The sequence below is a fragment of the Protobothrops mucrosquamatus genome, unplaced genomic scaffold (assembly GCF_001527695.2).
Source record: "Protobothrops mucrosquamatus isolate PMUCROS unplaced genomic scaffold, P.Mucros_1.0 scaffold_289, whole genome shotgun sequence".
Classification (NCBI taxonomy): domain Eukaryota; kingdom Metazoa; phylum Chordata; class Lepidosauria; order Squamata; family Viperidae; genus Protobothrops; species Protobothrops mucrosquamatus.
Window position 1 is genome coordinate 32,338 of NW_015386365.1, and position 1,932 is coordinate 34,269.

The 1,932-nt window shown below is 34.3% G+C and overlaps 1 protein-coding gene across 1 annotated transcript in view; it reads left to right on the forward strand.

Moving 5' to 3' along the window:
• Window positions 1-1,275, forward strand: part of LOC107302766 (mitochondrial amidoxime reducing component 2-like) — an 11,141-nt gene extending 9,866 nt beyond the window's left edge. Inside the window, exons 5-6 of the mRNA XM_015831917.1 lie at window positions 528-541; window positions 1,149-1,275. Of these exons, the coding sequence (XP_015687403.1) occupies window positions 528-541; window positions 1,149-1,275 (141 nt within the window). The remainder of the gene's footprint in view (window positions 1-527; window positions 542-1,148) is intronic.
• The last annotated feature ends 657 nt before the right edge of the window (window positions 1,276-1,932 follow it).

The following is a 1,932-nucleotide window of genomic DNA, read 5'->3' on the forward strand; positions in this document are numbered from 1 at the left end:
AATTGTTCTAACTGTCAGGAAGTTTCTCCTTAGTTCTAGGTTGCTTCTCTCCTTGATTAGTTTCCATCCGTTGCTTCTTGTCCTGCCTTCAGGCGCCTTGGAAAATAGCTTGACTCCCTCTTCTTTGTGGCAGCCCCTGAGATATTGGAACACTGCTATCATGTCCCCCCTCGTCCTTCTCTTCGTTAAACTAGACATACCCAATTCCAGCAGCCTTTCCTTATATGCTTTAGCCTCCAGTCCCCTAATCATCTTTGTTGCTCTTCTCTGTACTCTTTCTAGAGTCTCAACATCTTTTTTACATTGTGGTGACCAAAACTGGATGCAGTATTCCAAGTGTGGCCTTACTAAGGCATTGTAAAGTGGTATTAATACTTCACGTGATCTTGATTCTATCCCTCTGTTAATGCAGCCCAGCACTGTACAAACAGAAGTCAGCACCACATATATGATAAGGAACATTCTTATTGTTTTAACATCTTCAAATACCTTAGCACTTTAAGCTCTTTCCAATAAATCTTTTATAGCTCATACATACAATGTTAGGCAGACAGATTCACATGGTATACATCTAAATCAGTTAATTTGTCAAGATCCAGTTTTTTATAAATTGATTAAATTAGTTTTTTCAAAGCAATTCCCCATTTACTATAATTTGAAATACTTTCTTCTATTAACTGAAACCACTTATTTTTTTTTTCTTCAGTTCCTTTTACTAGTTCCATGTCTTCTTCTCTTTCTGATTTTGAAGCAGGGCTTCTGCATCTATTAGATTTATAATTCTGAAATAGCTGAGCAGTTAAAGCTTCAATATTTCTAATAATTTATGCAAAATTGTAAATCCAGTTTTACCTCAGAGAAATTAAGTGACTGCTTCAGGTTGCTCTCTCTCTTGCTCTGTGCATGTCTCTAACTTAATTCCATATTATATGGCTGTGACATTGTTTCATGTAAACCTATAGAATAGGTTACATGAAAACATTCCATTCTAATAGATGATTGTTCTATCATAATCACTATTGATAAATATCCATTATCTCATTGCTGCAAAATTGACGTTCACTATTCATTTATATCCTGGAATGTATAGCATCTATTTTATTCCAAAATAATTTCTAATTCTGTTTTTCCATTTAATTTATTTTCAGTTATCGCAAGTGTGATCCTTCTGAAGAACATATCTACAAGTCTAATCCTCCTTTTGGATGGCTATATGGAATTGAGGAAATGGGAATACTTGAAGTTGGGGATCCTGTGTACAAGATAATCTCTTGATGGGAGGCACCTGTGCACTGGAGTGTAATTTCTCTGTATATGGATTCTCTACTCATTTTTTAAGATATTTTTTTCTTCCTTGTAAATTGGATACTTATTGTAGGCAGTTGCATGTGGTCACTAAGAGTCATCACCAGCTTGATAGTAATTCATCACTGTCATGACTGAGAATATACATCATCACATCAACATCACAGCTGAAACATACAGTTATGTCCCTTTATTGCTTCAAGTTTGAATAAAGGGAAAACTGGATGAATAACAAATAACAGTTAGAATCTTTTTCAATCAGTATTCTTAATGCAATAAGGGTGAGGCCATGTCTTGCTGATTGCAGAATATTGTGATAATGAAAGTAAAACTTTCCATATTAGAATACAGTGCTGTTTTTAGAAACATGGATGAAACGGATGTATACCTATTTCTGGGATATGCTTGGGTTTACTTAATTCCTGAAAAGGTTAAATATAAAGATATAATGAAAGTATGTGGCATTTTACTGTACTGTATAGCCAAGACAAGTGAAAATCCTCTTCATCATGCTTGGCTCACTTATTGCTAAATTTACAAATGACTGACCATTTGTAAAAACAATTGTACAGATGTTGAGCTACCTAGAATTATCAGCACCTATAAATTTGAAAAATAAATTCTTTA